The 20,106-nt window shown below is 36.7% G+C and overlaps 1 protein-coding gene across 4 annotated transcripts in view; it reads left to right on the top strand.

The window, feature by feature from the left end:
* The window catches only part of ABHD17B (abhydrolase domain containing 17B, depalmitoylase), a 49,055-nt gene extending 29,270 nt beyond the window's left edge, over positions 1-19,785 (top strand). For 2 of the 4 annotated variants that reach the window (XM_004048121.5, XM_063696451.1), the window contains exons 2-5: positions 6,867-7,336; positions 11,982-12,161; positions 15,242-15,449; positions 19,630-19,785. In XM_004048121.5, the coding sequence (XP_004048169.1) occupies positions 6,870-7,336; positions 11,982-12,161; positions 15,242-15,449; positions 19,630-19,656 (882 nt within the window). In that variant the 5' untranslated portion in view covers positions 6,867-6,869 and the 3' untranslated portion in view covers positions 19,657-19,785. Of the gene's footprint in view, positions 1-6,352; positions 6,478-6,866; positions 7,337-11,981; positions 12,162-15,241; positions 17,090-19,629 lie in introns of those variants that run through there. The other 2 variants (XM_055350783.1, XM_063696452.1) reach the window with 2 other exon arrangements.
* Positions 19,786-20,106: the final 321 nt, after the last annotated feature.

The following is a 20,106-nucleotide window of genomic DNA, read 5'->3' as shown; positions in this document are numbered from 1 at the left end:
AGGGTGGAGTACAGTGGCGTGATCTCAGCTCACTACAACCTCCACCTCCCGTGTTCAAGTGATTCTTCTGCCTCAGCCTCCCGAGTAGCTGGGAATACAGGCACATGCCACCATGCCCTGCTAATTTTTTGTATTTTTAGTAGAGGCAGGGTTTCACCATGTTAGCAGGATTGTCTCGATCTCCTGACCTCATGATCCGCCCGCCTCGGCCTTCCGAAGTGCTGGGATTACAGGCTTGAGCCACCGTGCCCAGCTGTCCTTTTAAAATTGTTGAATTGTAAAGGTTATTTGTATTTTCTCACATTCAGTAGGTTGTCCTTTCAGTATCCTTGTGTCTTTTGAAACATGAAAGTTTTTAATTTTGGAGTCTGATTTATCTATTTTTTTTTCTTTGTTACTTGTGCTTTCAGTATCTTTTCTAAGGAAACATTTTATAACCCAAGGTCACAAAGATTTATGCCTATATTTTCTTCTGAGAACTTCATAGTTTAGATCTTACATTTAGTCTTTGACTCATTTTGAGTTGATTTTTGTATATGGTGTGAAGTAAGAGTAAAATTTCATTCTTTTGCATGTGGATATTATGTTGCCCTAGCACCATTTGTTGAAAACACTTCTTTCACCATTGAATTGTTTTGGCACTCTTGTCAAAAATCAACTGACCATAAATGTCAGGTTTATTTCTGGATTCTCAGTTCTATTCCTTAGATATATTTGTTTGTCCTTATGCCAATAGCATTCTGTCTTGATTACTGTTGCTTTATTATGAGTTTTGAAATTGGGAAGTGTGAATCCTCCAACTTAGGTTTTCTTTTCAAGATTGATTTGGCTATTCTGGGTTCCTTGAGGTTCTGTATGAATTCTCTGCATTTTGTTTTTCTTGGTTATAAGTGGAGGAGTCTTTTTTCTTAGTTTTATTTTTTTATTTTCTATAGATCTTTATACTTTTATATAAATTTTATAATCACTTTTGAGTTCCTCAAATTTCTGCTGGAATTTTGATGGGAATTACCTTGAAATTTTCATTCTGGGAGAGTTGACATTCTCAATGCTATTAAGTCATTCTTTCCATTTTTTAATGTTCTTATTTAAAATTTTTTTGCATAAAGGTTTTCTGCATTCTATTTTATATTAATTCCTAGATAGTTGTTTTGGTTGTGGGTGCGATCTTATTTATAATTTTTTAAACTATTTTTAGTTGTTTAATGCTAGCTAACATTGAACTGTACCAACTTTACCTAAGTTCATGCATTTGCCAAAATTGCTGAGAAGTCTCATTTGTTTTAATACTTTCTAGATTCTTTTGGTTTTCTATCAGGGTAATTATATCATCTACCAAACATATTGTTTTGTCCCTGTATATCTATTAAGAAAACCATGTGTTTTTTTTCTTTAGTTCACTAATGTGAATTACTTTGGTTTAACATTGGAAGATTTGTCATTCTTGTCTTTCAGCTTGATTTTGTATTTTGTATTTATATACACTTTACATGTTGTTTCTTTTTTTTAAGGTTTTTTCATGCATGTTCAAAGTGAAGTGGACTTACAGTTTTATTTACAGTTCTAAGTTTTGGGATAAAGGTTATAATAGCCTCAGAAAGCAATTGTTGAGCAGCATTCATTTTCTGGAATAACTTCACTTAATGAAAGTATTTTAAGTGAAGGTGGTCTTTGATTTCCCTTTGAAGTTCTGATGGTTATTTGCATATTCTAGCCTTTGTGCCAATTTTGTCCTTTTATATTACTCAAGAAATGCGTGAGTTTTGTCTAGGTTATTTATTGACACATGATATTCTTTCATTTCTAGAAACTATGTCTGTAGCTCAAAGTCCTTTTTCCTTTAGTACATTATTTCGTTTATTTTGCTTATCTCTTGTGATCAGTCTTGTCTGAGTACCCTTTCCACAAAACAGTAGTTATGAGTTTGGGTTACAGAGTCATTCTGTCATGTATCAGTTCCATTGATCAGATTTGTGACATTAGGCAACTTATGTAACTATTCTATGCCTCTGTTTTCTCAATTGCAAAATGGGTGTAATAATAGTCCCTAAAGCAGAGGATTGTTGAAAGGATTATTGTGTGAAAAGTGTTTAGAATAGTGCCTGACACTATTGTAAGTGTTCAGTTAATGCTATTTGCTATTAGTAGTAGTGGAAGCCTTTTCTGAAATCAGCTGTTGGTTCTCCATTGCTTTTTGTTCTTTGTTTTGTTGATATCTGCTCTTAATTTTCTTTTTCTTGTTTTCTTTTTGTTTACTCTCTTCTTAAGTTGGACACTAATATTTAAAGCTAGACTTTTGTAATGGATAATTGTAACTCCTTTAGATGTGCCCTATACTATCATTTTTCTGATGATTATATCTGACTTATTAAGAGTCATGCTTATATTCAGGCTTTTCTTCTATGTCTTAAACTTATCAGTATCAGTAGCATCCTCAACAAGTCAGGTACCCCAGCACATTTTTACCTCTTAAGTAGTCTCTCTTTTGTCAATCCTCTTTGTATTCATATTCACCAAAGTTTTTGTTCTGGATTTTTAGGGATATACTTTGTTGTCTTTACCCTCCTTGCTCCCATTGCTCACTTGTACAAAAAACATTGTATTAACTATTCTCCTTTATTTCTCATATCTCAGATATCTCATAGAAGTCCCTTGGGGTTTGGGGGGTTTTTGTTTGTTTTGCTGTTATTGTTGAGACAGGCTCTCACTCTGTAGCCCAGGCTGGAGTGTAGTGGCTCTATCATAGCTCGCTATAGCCTCGACCTCCCATGCTCAAGCAGTCCTCCCACTCCAGCCACGCCGGTAGCTGAGATTACAGGCACACACTACCATGCCCAGCTAATTTTTGTATTTTTTATAGAGATGGAGTTTTGCCATGTTGCTCAGGCTGGTTTTCAATTCCTGGGCTCAAGCAATCCTCCTACCTCGGCCTCCCAAAGTGTTGGGATTACAGGTGTGAGCCACTGTGCCTGGCCTTCCCTTGGATTTATCTCCTTCCCTCCTTGCTGGAGTTTTTCAAAGAGAGACTTGATTTGGTTAAGTCTTACGAGTTTTTGTGGGCCTGCAGATCTCTCTCTCTCTTTGTTTTTTTTGATAGAGACAATGTTTTCCTATGTTGCTTAAGTGGTCCTCCCATCTTGGCCTCCCAAAGTGCTGGGATTACGGGAGTGAGCCACCACACCCAGCCCAGATACCTTTATCCTTATATTAAAACTGTATTTTTGTTCTATGTACAATTCTAGGTTAAAAGTTTGATTTCATCTTTAGCTTAAAATTATCTCTCCATTGTCTTTTGGCTTCCAGTGTTTATATTAGAAAGCCATATGTTCATCTGATCTTGTTCATTTTTAAGTAGTTTGTTGTTTTTTGGTACACTTTGAGGTGTTTCAATCTGACTTTTTTTCCCCCTTTAACTCTGAGAAATTCTTATATAGTCTTATCTTTATTTTCTCCTGGAACTTCTATAATATGGATAGTGATATTTCTACTTCTATTTCTATCTATTAAATTTTGTTGTTTTCTATCTCTTAATTCCCACAAAAAAATTCCATATTTGCAAATTACTCAACCTGATCTTTTAGCTCACTGATGTGTTTTTCAACTGTTACTGCTCAAGCAATCCACTGCGCCTGGCATGAGTTTTATAAGAACAAGTTGGACTTGAAATTATCTAAGTTTAACAAGCTATTTCAGTGATTTTTTTTTTTTTTACAGAATAAAATGTTTTTCCAGTAACTTGCTCACACTATACTAAAACCTAGATTTATTTGTTTTGTTTATAGTTTTTGTGAAATTTTTCAGACTTAAAAAGTATTCAATTAACTTTTGAAAGTAGGTCTGTGTTGCTGCCCTATACCAGGCCTCCTATTAGGAAAGTGATCATTTGCAAGTTGTTGTCATTAAATAAGCCCCAGTTATCTGGCTTTTGGGCAGTGGAAGAGGGGAGTCATTCTGTCAGCATTAAGGAAGTGAAGTTGTCATTAAACTAGACCCTGGCACTGCAGTTTTTCTCCTTTCTGCTTCTCTCCTTTGGTGTTCATCCCCAGAAACTTCTTCACAGCATTATATATGTTCAACCAGCCAGGTTTATTTCAAAAGTAGTTTATTATAGTGTATGAGAGTTTTTCTGCTGGGTGCGGTGGCTCATGCCTGTAATCCCAGCAGTTTGGGAGGCCAAGGCAGGCAGATCATTTGAGGTCAGGAGTTCGAGACTAGCCTGGCCAACATCATGAAACCCCATCTCTACTAAAAATACAAAAATTAGCTGGGCATGGTGGTGTGTGCCTGTAATCCCAGCTACTGGGGAGGCTGAGGCAGGAGAATCGCTTGAATGTGGGAGGCAGAGGTTGCAGTGAGCCAAGATCGCACCACTGCACTCCAGCCTGGGCGACAGAGTGAGACTTCGTCTTGAAAAACAACAACAAAAGTTTTTCTGGCTAAGAGATAAATTATAGGACTATAGTCTAGATACGTACCATTTACTTATTAAGCTTTTTAAAAGGCTATTGTGGCTCAGCAGTCAATGGTATATGAGGTAATCGGGGTTGACAAATAACCATAGACAGATATTAAACAGACAGCACTGATATTATACCTTGTACCTCATCATCTTTCTGCAGGTCATTTCCTCCTCTGGAACAGATCCTTTGAGTTCCTTCCCTTTCATCTTCTTCAACAGACACTTTATCCTCCTGACCAGGATAGTAAATTTGTAGCCAGAGTCTATAGTAAACATCACTAATTTATCACATCTTTTGCTGGCTAAGCCCTGTGTATGCCTTAGAATCATTCTCAGCACAACACTTCAGGAAGCCCTCAGTTAAAGTTAGCAGATGACACTTAGTTGTTATTTCTGTCCTATTTCTTGTTCCAACCAGAGTAAGCCATTAACTTATTCAGGCTGTATTTTGAAGCCTAAAAAGGAATAAAGGTAGAAAGCGATTAAAGCATTTCCTAATATCCAAGATGTTTTTCTGCCCTTCCCTCACCTTTCGAAGTCTTTTATGTTATACCTACCCTTGTTTCTCTCTTCCTGTGCTTTTTTCTGCTGCTTCTTATAAACACATTTATATTGAGCATTATAGGATATATTTGATTCTGTATTGAGTGAAAAGGGCATTTTTTCCCCCAGATATTCTCAACCATTTAGTCACTCTGTTGAGTTGTTTTCTTCCCATTTTTGGTGTAATAGGGTACTTTTTTCCCCCTATTCTTATATTTAGATTTTTTTTTTTTTTTTGGAGAAAATTGGATGCCACCAAACCTGTAAGGTGTTGGTTTTAAATGCCTTTTCTCTGGAACTAAGCAATGGCCTAATTCTGCTAAAAAGAGACAGGAATTTGAAAAAGGACAAGATAGAAGGAAATACTGATAGAACTAACAAGTATTACTTTATTTTTGTCCCTAAGTTAAAGTGTGACAATGATATGGCCATCACTCACCGTCTGTTGTATGTATGATGGGCCTTCACTACACCAACATTTGATATTCACAACCAGGTCCTTCAGTGTAGGTATTGGCCTTGTTTACTTATGAAGAAAATGAGAGTCAAAGAGATAGTTTGCCCAAGGACATACAGCTGGTAAACGGTAAGTGGTAGAGTTAGAATTTTACCCCAGCTTCCTAACTTTAAACCTTGTACTCTTTCTCTTCCAAACATTTAGAAAAGTTTACCTTTAGTAGATTTTACCTTTTTTCCACAATAAACTTTATATTATAGCCTTTTTAGTTTGGGCAGTAATTACATACATACATACATGCATGCATACATACATACACTTTAATGTTCTATAGGTTATTTGGGCCACTGGCACTGTGACCAAAGTGATAGTCTTCTGAGCGTGTTCTGAATCTGTGAGGCAGTGTAGCCCGGTAACATAGTGTAGTGACAGCCTGGAGTCAAATCCTGGCTCCACCACTGCCTCATCTTGTGCAAGTTTCCTTTCTCACAACAACTTACACAGTTGTTCTGAGAATTAAACCAAGTAACACACATAGAGCACTTGGCACAATGCCTGACAAATAGCTTCATAAATGCTATTAGTATGTATTCACTTTATGTTACACAGTTGTTCTGAGAATTAAACCAAGTAACACACATAGAGCACTTGGCACAATGCCTGACAAATAGCTTCATAAATGCTATTAGTATGTATTCACTTTATGCTAAATTCGTAGCTTCTCCATGAGGTTCTAAGAACTTTTGCTGAGTTACATAGAAATTACAGACTACACTAAAGATATTTCATACCTTCAGGTTATTTGTAAAGAAATGGCAAATATTACCTTTATCATTTTTGATATTTTTGTTAAATGAGATAATAATCACTGCTATTTGAAACCTGTCATATAGGATTTGAGTCTGTCTGCTGGTCAGGAATATTTGCCTCACCCCAGGATTTAAAGTACTTCTAGAAAGAAGCCAAAGGCCGGGCGCGGTGGCTTACTCCTGTAATCCCAGCACTTTGGGAGGCCGAGGTGGGTGAATCACCTGAGGTCAGGAGTTCGAGACCAATCTGATCAACATGGAGAAACCCCATCTCTACTAAAAATACAAAATTAACCGGGTGTAGTGGCGCATGCCTGTAATCCCAGCTAATTGGGAGGCTGAGGCAGGAGAATCACTTGAACCTGGGAGGCGGAGGTTGTGGTGAGCTGAGATCGCGCCATTGCACTCCAGCCTGGGCAACAAGAGTGAAACTCCATCTCAAAAAATAAAAGAAGCCAAAAATCTGTTTGGAATCATACCTAAAATAGTAATAGTCATTAACCACCAATAAAATTTACCCATGTCTGTGTTTTAACTTTTTATTGTATGAGTCTACATTCAGTTATTAAAATATTTGCTATCTCCTTTTCTTTTTCAGAGCATGAATAATCTTTCATTTAGTGAGCTATGTTGCCTCTTCTGCTGTCCACCTTGTCCAGGGAAGATTGCTTCAAAATTAGCGTTTTTGCCACCTGATCCAACTTACACACTGATGTGTGATGAAAGCGGAAGCCGTTGGACTTTACATCTGTCTGAACGAGCAGACTGGCAGTATTCTTCTAGAGAAAAAGATGCTATTGAGTGTTTCATGACTAGAACCAGTAAAGGCAACAGAATTGCTTGTATGTTTGTACGTTGTTCACCCAATGCGAAATACACTTTACTTTTCTCACATGGAAATGCTGTTGATCTTGGTCAAATGAGCAGCTTTTACATAGGACTAGGATCACGGATTAATTGTAATATATTCTCATATGATTATTCTGGATATGGTGCCAGTTCCGGGAAACCCACAGAGAAGAACCTCTATGCAGACATTGAAGCTGCTTGGCTTGCTCTTAGGACAAGGTAAATTGTGGTTGGAATTTATTTTTCATACTCGTGGTGGTTAGCTAAAAATATCTTGTGTAAGAATAGAATAAAAGCTGTTTTTATTATACATAACTGCTATATAGAGGTTATATTTACTATTATATACCTGTGAATAAATATTTTAGACAGCAATTTTAAATTTCACATAATAGCAAAACAGTTTTTAAAGACAGTTTCAGGGCCGGGCGCGGTGGCTCACGCTTGCAATCCCAGCACTTTGGGAGGCCGAGGCGGGCGGATCACGAGGTCAGGAGATCGAGACCATCCTGGCTAACACGGTGAAACCCCGTCTCTACTAAAAATACAAAAAAATTAGCCGGGCGTGATGGCGGGCGCCTGTAGTCCCGGCTACTCCGGAGGCTGAGGCAGGAGAATGACGTGAACCCAGGAGGCGGAGCTTGCAGTGAGCCGAGATTGCGCCACTGCACTCCCGCCTGGGCCACAGAGCGAGACTTCGCCTCAAAAAAAAAAAAAAAAAAGACAGTTTCAGGTTTGTTTGTCTACATTAATACACGTATATATGTATGATTTTTTTAACTTAAATTCTTAGCTGGAAGTCCATGGTGCATGCCTATAGTCCTAGTTACTTAGGAGACAAAGTCAGGGGAATCACTTGAGGCCAGGAGTTTGAGGCTGCAGTGAGCTATGATCGTGCCACTGCACTCCAGCCTGAGTGACAGCGTCAGACCTCGTCTCTTAAAAAAGTTAAAAAAAAAAAAAAATTAAATCCAGTGACAAATGTTTGGTTTTTGTAAGCTTTCTTATTGGAGTGTGATATAAAAAATGTTTATTCAAAGCTGCAACCTTTCAAGGAAATGAGAGAAAATACTGACATAGCTAATTATTCACTTGATCTGTCATTAACAGTATGAGGCTGGATTGCTTTCTATTAAAATCTTAAGCCAAGATTTGCATTATTTTATGTAATTACTTCTTGGGAAGTACAACTTAAAGATACCTTATTGGAATTATTTTTCAAGTATTCATTCTGTAAAACTGAGATTTTACTTTGTATTCTGTGTTCCTAAAATTGGGAGAGATGATATCAAGTTTAAAAAAATTTTTTAGGCTGGGTGCGGTGGCTCACGCCTGTAGTCCTAGCACTTTGGGAGGCTGAGGCAGGCGAATCACAAGGTCAGGAGTTCGAGACCAGTCTGGCCAACATGGTGAAACCCCATCTCTACTAAAAATACAAAAAAAAAATGTCTGGGCGCAGTGGCTCATGCCTGTAATCCCAGCACTTTGGGAGGCTAAGGCAGGTAGATCACGAGGTCAGGTATTCGAGACCAGCCTGGCCAAGATGGTGAAACCCCGTCTCTACTAAAAATACAAAAATTAGCCAGGCACAGTGGCGGGTGCCTGTAATCCCAGGTATTCAGGAAGCTGAGGCAGGAGAATCACTTGAACCTGGGAGGCGGAGGTTGCAGTGAGCTGAGATCACACCACTGCACTCAAGCCCAGGTGACAGAGTAAGACTCTGTTTAAAAAAAAAAGAAGTTTTAATGTTATGATAAATTGTTTAATAAAATTTTCTTACTATGTCAGTTATTCTTTGATTATAGCAGCATACATTTTGGGCAACTAGAAATTGCATTAATCTTTTCTAGTCACCAAGATACCTAAACATTTTTCTTGAAAAAAAAATCACAATTTGGTAGACTTCAGTGTATTACTAGTCAGGTTAGTGTACAATAAACAGATGCCTTAATATAGGCTATTCTTTATATTATATGAAAATAAAATATCTGACTTCCAGGATGTTTTAGACTGAAGCTATAGGATATAAAGAAAACTTACTGTTTCTAATTTAATGTTTAAATATTAAAGATTTCATTTAGTCAGGAAAAATTTCCTCAATTTTAATAATAAAGTAGTTAATATTATTAAAGATATTAAAAATATCTTTAAAACTATTTTTCCCTCCAAAGAAATGTAATAAAGTTATGCTGTCATAGCGAAGTTCTACATAAAAGGGATTCTTAAAATCAATTGAAATTATATAAAAACATAAATACGGGGAATAAGGAAAAAAAGATGGCAAGTAGTAGGTAAAGAGTTGATGGGGGATGGTAAAGTTATTGTTTAATTGATAAATTAAAAACTGCTTTAAATAAAAATCTTTTTTACATATATTGATATCAGTTCCATCAAGCCTTAAAACAAACAGAAACTGAGTGCCCACTTTTAGAGTCAGCCAGTTGAATAACTTATAACAACTATAAGAAAGTATAATTTAAAAAATAGCTTTATTGAGTGATAAGGTTCACACTTTTAAAGTTTAACTTCAGTGGAATAATGAAGTTTTAAAGGGTGCTAAGTTAAAACTGATAGCCAGCCTTCATTATTAGTGCTTCCCAGTAACACAAAAGGGTCACTTTACTCAAACAAAACATGTTAGTATTCAGTTCAGTGTTCTGTGTCTGTATGAAAAAATCCCATTTTTTAAGTGGTCAACTTTACTGTTTTTTTCTTTTTTTTTTTAATCTTGGCATTTATCAATTTGAAGAAAACTTTCAAAAATGATTTTCAGCCTTAATTTTTTTAACATATTTGATAGCCAGTGTTAATGAGGAATGGGCAGATTTCATCAATAATCCCACATACTATTTTAGCACTTATATTTTAGAATTTTAGACCTCTGTTTTCTTTCATGTTGAAACCAAAATATAGTTGGAGGAGTTTCATAAGTGTAGGTACTTTAGGAAATATTACTTCTCTGCGCCTGTGTTTCCTTATCTGTTTAATGAAGAGATTGAATTAAATGATCCCCAAGATCTTTTCCAGTTCTGGAATTCTGTCATCTAATGAAATGTGTGTAATTAGAATACATGCCTTTTATTTTATTTGCCTGATTAAAAGTTAGGACTTAAGTAACCAGGAGAGAGAAAATAAATAATGAACTTAAATAATTATTATTTGAATGTCCTTTTTGGGAAAATTGGATATCCATAATAATTCCAATTTCTGACCTTCTGATGGACCAAAAGAAACTCGGGGCCTGGCATTCACTATGCACCTTTCCCACAAAGTCCTTGAGTTCCTCATCTGTGTGCTTCAGAGGTAAAAAACACTGAACTGGGAGTCAGTATACCTGGGTTCTAATTATAGAGCTGTCACCTACTGGTGACTTTGAAGATCTGCTCATTAGGCAGCTGGACTCTAGATTAGATGGTCTCTAAACTCCTTTCTAGCTCATACTGTTAGGCAGTTGTTACTCTTGTGAGTCCCCTCATGCTTAATTGTCAGCTACCTCTGCGACTCTATCCTTGAGCATTGTCATTGCTAGCTGTAGCCCAAATTTCATGATTGCCACCAACAATGCTGATATTCAGCTGACAGCAACAATGCAGCCTCAAGAACTGTGGTTATGCTGCAAATGTTCATTCTCCTAATTTCTTCATTCGTATGAAATATGTGCAACTAGGTCTGTTGTAAAGAAAAAAGCTTTTCTGAGTTTGCTAATATTTAGAGTCAATTTCAAGTAGACAGAGCCCCACTTTCTGTGTCCTATACAAATGCTTGTGTAGTACTGACTTGAAGAAACTATATGGGGAGAGCTGTGTTACTACCTGTATAGTTGAAATAGTATTATGCCCCTGGAAGAGAACACACGGACAGTTTCCCTCGCTCTTTCCTGGTGAATATCCAGATTCTTAGAAAGATATTTTACCTTTGCAAAAGATTTCCAAAAGAAGCTGTTATGTTCTTAGCTGCCAGAGTGACTGCTGTCTGCCTTCTAAGTGGAAAGGTGTATTTAATGTCACTATAACCTTTAACCCCACATTCATTAGCTCAGGTAGCACTGCGCTTACACTTGCAGTAGTTTACATTTGGGATGATTATACTGTAGACAAGTAGCAAGCAGTTCCTTGAACATACTAGGTACCCGATAAATATTTATTGAGTCAATGAGTTTTCATCTATTTAAACCTGTGGCCATTTTAAAGGGATTAAAATAGTACCTTGTAATTTTAGCGTAAAGTCTATTCATAAATGATTGGACCATGTGGTGTTTGGAATTCTTTTTTATCTTTTCAGCCATTAGTCCATTTCTACAACTAAGCGAAGATAAATTTTAAGAAAAATCGTAAAATCATAATTTGCCCTTTACTAAAACCATACATATATTCATTTCATACCATAACTATATGTAACAGTTCATCAATATGACCAATTTTGGAAATTAAAATGAGCCACTCTTGATGTGTGGAGAAATAAATAACTTTTGTTACATTGAACGGAAAATAAATATGACCTATTCATTCAACATCAGTTCATTAAAATATTAGTGATATGCCCCAAGTTTAGTCAGCAGTATGCTAGGTTGAAATATTATAGTGTAATAAATTATTTAATAAATTTATTTCTTAAGATTGAAATCTTAAAATACCTCAGCAATTATTCTTCCAAAAGATGAAGTAGAGAAACACATGAAATAAACTGATGATACAGACTTTATTGTAACGTTAAAACTAACAGTATTTAATAGCTAAGAAACTTAAGTTTAAAAAATGGATTAGTTGACATTGTCTTATTCTAAGATCAAATCCTTTGGAATGATGGAACATTTCATACCACTCCAACTTTTTTGGTTTTTGTTTTTAACGTCTGAACTTTGTAGATATGGCATTCGCCCTGAAAATGTGATTATATATGGCCAAAGTATAGGGACAGTACCGTCTGTGGATCTTGCTGCTCGATATGAGAGTGCTGCTGTTATTCTTCATTCTCCTCTGACTTCGGGAATGCGAGTTGCCTTTCCTGATACCAAGAAGACCTACTGTTTTGATGCATTCCCAAAGTAAGTAGCAATATTCAAAATAGTTAAATTCCAAGAAACTTGGGAATTTTTTCATCATTTAAAGTATTCATGACACAGTTCACTCAACCGTAAACTTCATTTTATATATATTAGCACGTAGAAATTATGAAAAATTAATTTGTAAAGAGGGTATTAGCAGGTGACCAGTCAGAAGGCTGAAATGTTTGAGGAGTAGTAATCCAGATGAAAATTGCTGAGGGCCTTACACCTCAGGTGGTGGCACTAGTATTGGAGACAAGGGAATTAATTTGAAACGTAAATTTGACAGAACTGAGTATCAGACTGGGTGTAGGATGCTAAAGAGAAAAACTTGAACATGACTACCATGTTTCTGCCCTGAGGTGCTAATGGATAGTGCCATCCAGTGAGACACTTGATGTTAGAGAAGAACAGGTAGAGGCTAAAATGAGTAAATATCTGATTAATGATATCTAACTTACAAAAGAAGTGAATTGAAAAAAAGTTGAATCTTAAATTAACTAGATTAGTAAGTATTGCTGCCACAAAACCTGCAAACATACTTAGATGTATTTGAAAGGAAAGTAGCTACTTTTGCTTCATGCTTCTCAAGACAGGAGGTAGTTCCCACCTACTCTTCATAGTTGGAAAAAATTAATGGCCTATTTTTCTCAAGGAGAAGACAAGAAATAAGTTGGCAAATTTTAGTTTTCTCTCCTTTCTCCAATTGGCAGCAATACAAAGGATTTATTTTGTGAATGGCCGATGGGCCAAAGGCAAAGTCATCACATGGTTCAAGAATTATTTTAAAAACACAGAATTTTCATCATTAGCCAGTAATGGATCACTTTAGTAGGGAAAGTATGTGAACACATGATCTTATCACAAGGGCAAGCTGTGGGCATGTTTGAGTTTTTATTTTGTTTTGGGTTTGTTTTTGTTTCAGGTAATGTGGGTATAGGCATTATACTGCCTCTGTCTAGCTGAATGGTAAAAATGATAGGGATGTATCTGAGTATCCCCATATCAGTGTTGTTGTCAACTTATGTCTCCATCTAGCTCCCTCTTTCATTTCTGGTGCACCAACAGAGAGCAACACTAAAAATAAACTGTTTGGCCAGGCGCAGTGGTTCACGCCTGTAGTCCCAGCACTTTTGGAGGCCATGGCGGGTGGATCACTTGAGGCCAAGAGTTCGAGACCAGCCTGGCCAACATGGTGAAACCCCGTCTCCACCAAAATTACAAAAATTAGCCAGGCATGGTGATGCGTGCCTGTAATCCCAGCTACTCGAGAGGCTGAGGCATGAGAATCCCTTGAACCTGGGAGACAGAGATGGCAGTGAGCCAAGATGGTGCCACTGCACTTCAGCCTGGGCGACAGAGCGAGACCCTGTCTCAAAAAATAAAAATAAACTGTTTGAAAAAGATAATATACTTCTTTTTATTTTTTATTCAAGTTTTAATTCCTCTACCGCTGAACATCTTTCTGACAACAGATAGTAAACCCAAGTATTTATTCTTACCAAATGCAGCCTTAGATTATTTCATTGATGGTTTTTTCATTGTCAACATTCCATTTTCATTTTATGTTTATTATAATACCTTTCTCTAAAGATTCTTAAAAAGAATTGTCTGTGTAGTTTCTGTGTCCTCCAAGTTGCCTTTTAAAAAAGTGTTTGTTTTGATTCCTGTGTTATTTGAAGTGTTCTCCTCTCATGTCTGATAATTCTTGGTCGCCTGCTTATATGTAAGTAAAGGAGCTGATCAACTCTTTACTCTTACATATAAGCAGACAATCAAGATTTAGCAGATCAACTAAAGGGCTGATCTGATAATAATCTCCAAAGAAGGCTCTTTCTTTCTTTCTTTTTTTTTTTTTTTTTTCTGAGACAGAGTCTCGCTGCGACACCCAGGCTGGAGTACAATGGTGCGATCTTGGCTCACTGCAACCTCTGCCTCCAGGGTTCAAGTGATTCTCCTGCCTCAGCCTCGCGAGTAGCTGGGATTACAGGCACGCGCCATCATGCCTGGCTAATTTTTTTTTTTTTTTTTTTGTATTTTTAGTAGAGACGGGGTTTCACCATGTTGATCAGGCTGGTCTCGAACTCCTGACCTCAGGTGATCCACCCGCTACGGCCTCCCAAAATGCTGAGATTACAGGAGTGAGCCACCGCACCCGGCCCAAAGAAGACTCTCTTAAAAGTCCCTCCTGGAGGACAGTGGCCTGACTACCAGCATTCTGGGAGCCACATAGGGAAAATGGGTTCATAGTAGCCAGTATGTAAATGTATATGTTTCTGTTGTCTCTATGATACCTCTGTTCTAAACTCTGGCAGTCTTCTAGTTCACAGACATTCCAGTCTTGGGGGCAGGCAGTTTCTGGGTATATGAACAGGCAAAAGGAACTGGGAAGGGGAGGCTAACTTTCTTACACAGACTTTGCAAAAATCCTGTATATTTCAATCACCCCCATCATCACCATGGTAATTCCTTAGCTTTCTGGGGTATTCTGTTGTATAAATTGGTTTCGTTCATCACTTTACCATCTATCTGCCTAAAATTGTGTTTTCTTCTTTTAATAAATTGTTTCACACATTAATCTTCTTTCCAGCTCCAACATTTTATTATATTTTAGTACATTCTCCTTGTTTTTGTATCTTTATCCTCAAACAAGAACAAAAACATAAAACATTTTGCTGTCATTTTAGTAGGAGACTAGGAGAAAGAATATAGTGAGTGCAGAAAGTGAAATTAGCGCATACTTGAAATGGTTCTTAAGTTTTCTCTTCTTCTGGACACCTAAGTTTCTCTGTGCCAAAAGTCAACACTGTAGAAAGGTACAGTAGAGTGACAAGAGCATTGAGTGATTCCAGCAAAACCATCAAAACAAGTGCATGAAAATAACTTCTTCAGATAATCTTAAGGTAGGGAGTATGTAAAAGGCAATTTTTGAATCTTACTGGAAATTCAGGAGACATTCTTACCTTCTGAACTGATTCATACAATTCTCATATTTGAATTATCTGTCTGATATAGCACAAGAATATGTTCCTTTACATAGTTAATTTATTGCATTTTTCCCCCTTCCTTTTTCCCTGCAGCATTGACAAAATCTCTAAGATAACCTCTCCAGTATTAATAATTCATGGGACTGAAGATGAAGTCATTGACTTTTCACATGGCCTCGCATTGTTTGAACGTTGCCAAAGACCTGTGGAGCCTCTCTGGGTTGAAGGAGCAGGTCACAATGATGTGGAACTTTATGGACAGTATCTTGAAAGGTTGAAACAGTTTGTGTCACAGGAACTGGTAAATTTGTAAAATATTCTGTAAATTTGCTACTGGGTTTTCCTTTCTTGCTGAACTGCACTCTTTGGTAAATAACATAAAACCTGAAGGTTTTGTTTGCAAATCATGTCAGTTGCCTTCATAAATGTACAGGTAATGATTTGTTAACAGACTTAATGAAGGTTTTAATTACCAGAACTAAAAACTGGAAATAACAGTACCATGCAGTCAGGCTGTGTAATTTATATTTTTTCTGTGAATTTTTTTTTAACATCAAGATGAGTACTGTATGAGATTTTAATTCTATAAAATCAAATGCTGTAAAAGTATTGCCAAATGCTTTTGCATACTAGAAACAAATTTATAAATATTTTTAAAACATCTCAATATATTAAATCTTATCCTGGAATACAACTGTAATATTTTGAAAAAAGCTATGTATCTAAAGCAATTTAAGTACTCATAATAGAATGAACTGTAAAAGAGATTTAAAACCATGCAAGTTCACTAGAATTAACCTAAACCCTGTTGTACAGGGAGAGAGGTTTAAAGTTATATTATTGTAAAATACATTGAATTTTCTCTGATTACATACATTTATCCTTTAAAAAAGATGTAAATCTTAATTTTTATGCCATCTATTAATTTACCAATGAGTTACCTTGTAAATGAGAAGTCATGATAGCACTGAATTTTAACTAGTTTTGACTTCTAAGTTTGGTACTGTGAGGCAACTACTTAAAATTTTCATGCTGGTTATTTAAAAGGCATTTAGAGATTTCAAGAATGATTTTGTATGCGATGTTTTAAATTTTGACTGATCTCATAGTCTTCATAGAATTGCAGTAGTCTTCATTGTATGAAATCCCGAAAGTCCATGAGTTGATCTTAAAGACCACTAACAGACTGGCTATCAGATCCCTTTTCACTTTGGCTATTTTTTTCATTTTTTGAGATGGAGTCTTGCTGTGTCACTGAGGCTGGAGTGCAGTGGCGCAATCTCGGCTCACTGCAACCTCTGCCTCCCGGGATCAAGTGATTCTCCTGCCTCAGCCTCCTGAGTAGCTGGTATTACAGATGCTTGCCACCACGCCTGGCTAATTTTTGTATTTTTAGTAGAGACAGGGTTTTGCCATGTTGATCAGGCTGGTCTTGAACTCCTGACCTCATGATCTGCCCTCAGCCTCCCAAAGTGTCGGAATTACAGGCGTGAGCCACTGCGCCTGGCCCACTTTAGCTATTTTTAAAAATAGGACCTATTGTTTTGGATTACTATCTGAGAATTTCATGGATTCACTCCTGGGTATAGGAGATAAGAATACGTTTAATTCATAACTTTTATATTAACCAATATAGTAAAAAAATAAAGCTCACACATACAAAAACTAAATTGCCTTTCCTTGAATGAACCCTGTCTGAATAAAACAATGAAAAATAAAAATAAAATTAATGGTATGTAGTCTAATTTGTAAATGAATGAATATGGAAATAATACACACTGTGGATATATTTTAAGGCCTTATGTAGTTTTAATTGTTCTGCTCGTTCCGTGGTTATGTTTAAGACTATAGTATATGACTCTCTTCAAAGTATATCAAGTATTGTGAATGCTTTGGTTCAGATGTGTCAAATTAACAGTAAAACAACAAATATACCACTGACCTGTGCTTATTTGCCTTTTTCCATGCTCCCCACCCCCACACTAGAAAGAGTGAAAAAAAATTACCCTTCGTTTTTATAGGACATAGTTTGAAAATTTTTTAAATTATATCATCACTTTTTTGGAGAGGTCTTTCTTTCTCAAGATTGTCTTGTAACCTATACAGTTTCTTCTTTGTACAGCATACAACCCAGGGCTTAGCTAAATGTTTTCTTTGATTACCTGGGGAAGTCTAAATATTGATCCTATTCATTCAGTGTTCGTTCATTCAAAAGACAGTTACTGAATGTATAAATCATGCAAAAACCTGTGCTAGGTAAAGACAGACTGTGTCCTCATAGATTTCATGGTATAGCTAAGGAGACAGGCACCTCATTGCACAAATATTACTATTTTGATAAGGGCTAAAGGAGATTTGTAAGGTATTGTAACAGGTAAAAGGTACTTTTGGGAAGGAAACATAGGGAGCAGGGCAAGGAAGAGTCCCCCAGAGAAGTGGTATTTCAGCTAAGTTTTGAAGGATAACTAAGAATTGGGTAGACCTGGGTGACCCAGGGGAAACATTCCTAGCAGAGGGGAATGAATAATATATGGAAGCCTAGAGGAAGGAAGGTGCAGTTAAATATGAAGACTGGGCCAGGGGCGGTGGCTCATGTCTGTAATCCCAGTACTTTGGGAGGCTGAGGCAGGTGGATCACGAGGTCAGGAGATCGAGACCATCCTGGCTAACACGGTGAAACCCTTTCTCTACTAAAAACACAAAAAGTTAACTGGGCGTGGTGGCACACGCCTGTAGTCCCAGCTACTTGGGAGGCTGAGGCAGGAGAATCACTTGAACCTGGGAGGTGGAGGTTGCAGTGAGCCGAGATCGCACCACTGCACTCCAGCCTGGGTGACAGAGCGAGACTCTGTCTCAAAAAAAAAAAAAAAAAAAAGAAAGTTTGGCCTATGCATGAGGCTGCTAATTAGGAACACAATTACAGATGGCATCGTGAACCCTAGTCTTTATCCTAGAAACAAATAGGCCATTGATAGAAAAAGGAAACAGCACCTGTCAAGAGTATAGAAGAAAAAATCTGGAGATTTTCGCTTGCTGGAAATAACGTGTAAGTCAGTTGTGTAGAAACTGATCTAATTTTAGAGTGGTGAAAAATACATCATGGGAAAATGATACACAAAGTGCTGTTCAAACCACATTTACATTACTAATGTTATTCCAGGATGCAGTGAAAGGATATTTACAAATTAGAGCAAATCCTGAGGTATTTGCCAAGTTGGAAAAGGTACCGTAAACTGAAACTCCCAAACCAGCTGAAAGATGTGACTAAGGAGTAATAGCTACCTTCAAATATTTGAGAGGCATGTACAATGTATTCTATCTGGCTCTCAGAGCAGGACTGGCTGAAAATTACACAATACCAGATTAAAGCTCAGTATGAGAAATAACTTTATGGCTATTTGTCCATAAAGGAAAGGGATTGCTTCCTAAGCATTAATGAGTATCTTATCACTAGAGACAGAGCAGAAGCTGAATGACATCTGTCATAGGTGTCACAGAAGAAATTCCAGATTTAAATGAAAAGTCGAACTAGATGTACTGTGTGTAAGGTCGTTTGAGACTTTGTATTCCATTTTGATTTCCCCTACTTACTCCTGAGAGCTTACCTATGGTTTTTAGAAGACAGTATGATGTAGAATTAAATTGGCAGTCAGATCTGGGCCTCTTGTCAGCTAACAGTGATTAGATCTGCAACATTGGGCAAGTTACTTCTGGACCTCAGTTTTCTCACTAGAAATTAATGGAACTAATTGAATAATAATATCCCTTACATTTCTAATGTAATGTGAAAATTTCAGCCCTACTCACATGTAATGGCTCATATCAGTTTTTAGCCTTAACTGATGACTAAAATGGTCCCAGTTTGTTTGTTTTGATATTTGGCTTTTGTACATACTAACATAGTGCAATTTCGATAGTAACATAAATCCTTGGTCTCGTGCCATATCCTCCAAGTACAAAAAAGAATGATGAAGAAGAACTATTATGAACTAGTTTGTCATCTTCATACTTTTCCAGGTTTCTTACACAAATTTACCAGTTCTGTATCCTACATGAATATATACCATAGATTTTTTTTTTCTCGGTGATTTCTATAAATATATAGGTAGTGTTCACTTTAAGAGAGCTTCATAAGTGAAAATGAATTTTAAGCAGGGAGAGGTGGCTCAAGCCTGTAATCCCAGCTACTTAAGAGTCTGAGGTGGGAGGACCACTCGAGTCCAAGACTGGAAGGCTGCGGTGAACTGATTGTGCCAATGCACTCCAATGGAATGAGACCCTGTCTCTGCAAAAATAATTATAAAATGAATTTTAGAAATTGTAGACTGACAGCAATTACCATGTAAATAGTGGTATTCTTGCATTTAGACATACATGACAAAATCTTGAGAGTGATTTTTCATAAACAGTTATGGAAAGCCACATAAACTCAGATCATGAAAACTGCAGAGATGATATAGCCTAATCCCTTTATTTTACAGGTGCAGAAACATAAAGAAGGGAAGTGATTTTCTCAAGGTCTACAGTTTTCAACGACGGTACTATGTATTCCATTATCTTCTCTTTACCAAACTTAACTGGATTAATATACCAATGATCCTTTCAAATTATATGACATAAACTTATTTGCTCTCCAATGTTAGTCACAATTGTATTTTTTTAATGGGTAGGTTCCTCCTTGTCAGCTAGTTATTCATTGAGTAGTAAATTGGTAGATTGTGCCAATTAATTCTCAAGTTAATGATTATTTAAAGAATTTAATACTAATTCATTTTACTAGGCACAGTTACAGTTATTTAGTTATGTTGAAACCTAGTGAGGATGGTAGCCACAGACACATGAATAAACAAGTGTTTACTTCAGAAGCTGATTTACTATAAATTGTAACACACAGAATAAGCAATTGCATTGAAAAAAGTATCAATATAGTTATTACGAATTAGCTTTTAGCTTGTTGC

The sequence above is a fragment of the Gorilla gorilla genome, chromosome 13 (assembly GCF_029281585.2).
Source record: "Gorilla gorilla gorilla isolate KB3781 chromosome 13, NHGRI_mGorGor1-v2.1_pri, whole genome shotgun sequence".
Lineage (NCBI taxonomy): Eukaryota > Metazoa > Chordata > Mammalia > Primates > Hominidae > Gorilla > Gorilla gorilla.
Note: the sequence above shows the minus strand (reverse complement) of the source record. Positions and strands in the feature narration are given on the sequence as shown.